We start from the raw sequence: 2,315 nt of genomic DNA, 5'->3' as shown, positions 1-2,315 counted from the left end.
GTTCAACACATGTATGGGCTACTAATAATAGCAAAAGCAACAAGTTCAGTAATGTCGCTTGTTTTAAAAAGGTGCAACAAATACCAATTGTTAACACCATCGCTCTTGAAAAAGATGTCAAAAAAGGTTATCCCGACCTCTACTCTCGCCAGATGATCAAGCGAAACGTACATTTCGACGTCCTTTCAATAAAAGCGCATAAAAATTAGGTCACCAGCTGAACACCAAAAAAGTTTTTTCCAATTGCCTCCCGTCAGACCATGTCCTGCAGAATAATGTAATAGAACCATGCTGCCCTCCTGCCCCATTGACCTTTAATCTGTGACCCTACCAAATTTGCAGCACAGTGATGGCTTTTCCTCACCCAATGATGCTATACACACCTCAGACAATCACGAGGGCCTTACGGTCGACGCCGTTTTAGATTTGTGCCGGGCAAATTCTGCATTTCCTGCAAACCCCGATAAACCATTAAGTTAAGGAGGGAATGTTCCCATCCCAGTCTTTTACCACTCAATGACCTTCGACCCTTTGAAACCCACACCCCAGCTTCCAACATCTCCAACTCGTTTTCGGGATTAACCCCACCCACCCACCTCCCACGTAGCCCAGGAAATAATTGAATTGACCACAAACAAAGTGACCGTACGTCGAGCGGTTAAGATTTGTGCCCAACTGTTAATAGACGCACGGACGGCCGGACAGACGGACGCACGGACAATCATGCGATTCTACAAGCTGCACCTGACTACGTCAGATGAGCTAAAAACTGAAAATAATATGAACGCACATTCACAAATACTACTTCTCAATTACACTTCCACTGTTGTGTCACTGTATATCAACTTTCTTTCACAAAAACTAATGCAGAACGCTCCCGCACTCGCCGCTGCGAGTGTGCTGTGTCGCCATTATAATGAATATATATCGAGTATATTATTTTATTTTGTTGTTATATATATTATTATTAGTTCACATTATTTTCAGTTTTTACTGACTCTGTCCCAAGTGCCTGTGTATCTGTGTGTGCTTGCGGGGTGGGGTAGGTGGAGGCATTCCTACATGCTATAGAAGAAGAGTTACTGTGAGCTGGCATTGATGGGGAATAATGGGATGATAACTGGAGCGACTGATGGGGAATAATGCGATGATTTCTGGAATGATTGACTCATACATTTAGAGAGCGACGATGGTGACGAGAAAAGATTGCTTTTTCAAAATAATTTCCTCGCCGCTAACGACCACTTACACGCACTGACTAATAATTTCACACTGCAGGCTGCGCTAACTTCCACGCTGGTTATATATATTCCACGCTCTACTCTCGTCTAAATTAGAAAACATGATTGGTGCAAGCCATCCTTAATACACCTCTAGTCCGAAGTAACTGGATCGGTACTTCAAGGCTGGTATTACAGTTACACACGCACGCACGCACACACAGCACACACACGCGCGTGCGTGTGGGTGCGAAATCCCCGCGCAAAAACTATGTAAAGTGAATATAATAGGTTCATTAGAGATGTACATAGCAAGTGGCAAATGACTACCCACAGTACCCAGTTTAAACCAACTTTTCACACAGCCCCCTCTATACGCGTACACCCCCTATACCCATTCATCACACGCATGCATATATGCAAACTCGCATACCTTTATTGGAGAGATGCCTCAAAATAGCCTCGCTGCCCGGTCTAGTCTCGGCTGAGACAACCCCTGACTCAATGTCTCGCAGTATGAGCTTTCCCGTCTGGAATCCATCTGACATGGTGTCGAGAATAACTCCTGTGGGTCCACGCTTCACCCAGCCGCTACAGTAGAGACCTGTGATGTTAATATAGGTATTTATAGATAGATAGATAGATAGATAATAGGTTTATTGCAAAACTAGTATTAACAACGTTACAATTAAAATAAATTTTGCAAACACGATTTCATCAGGCAGAATAAAACTGAAATTGATGATATTTACAAAAATTTATGTCCCATGGTGAGACATAGATATCACTTAAAATACTGGTTCATAAAATTATATCACTACAACTAAAATCATCTTTAATAATATATACAATATTTAAAATAACGTGATCCTTAGTCAAAAATAGTTAGAATTAAAAGGCAACACAACGATAGAATCAAACATATCACATAACCGAAAGTTTTACACATGGAGGAACAGAGAGCATGGATCTGCTTTACAGGACACATCCCCACTCTAGACAAGAACATGGGAAGCAAACATGCGTATGTGTGCGTGCGTGCGTGTGTGCGTGCGTGCGTGCGTGCGTGCGTGCGTGCGTGCGTGCGTGCGTGCG

General features: G+C 42.8%; 1 protein-coding gene across 9 annotated transcripts in view; it reads right to left on the bottom strand.

The window, feature by feature from the left end:
• LOC106812380 (NADPH:adrenodoxin oxidoreductase, mitochondrial-like) overlaps positions 1-2,315 on the bottom strand; it is a 20,617-nt gene that overhangs the window by 8,698 nt on the left and 9,604 nt on the right. For 8 of the 9 annotated variants that reach the window (XM_014816244.1, XM_014816246.1, XM_014816242.1 and 5 more), the window contains exon 12: positions 1,654-1,824. In XM_014816244.1, the coding sequence (XP_014671730.1) occupies positions 1,654-1,824 (171 nt within the window). Of the gene's footprint in view, positions 1-1,653; positions 1,825-2,315 lie in introns of those variants that run through there. The other variant, XM_014816247.1, reaches the window with a different exon arrangement.

The sequence above is a fragment of the Priapulus caudatus genome, unplaced genomic scaffold (genome assembly GCF_000485595.1).
Source record: "Priapulus caudatus unplaced genomic scaffold, Priapulus_caudatus-5.0.1 Scaffold641, whole genome shotgun sequence".
Classification (NCBI taxonomy): Eukaryota; Metazoa; Priapulida; class Priapulimorpha; order Priapulimorphida; family Priapulidae; genus Priapulus; species Priapulus caudatus.
This window is presented reverse-complemented; position numbering and strand designations above follow the sequence as displayed.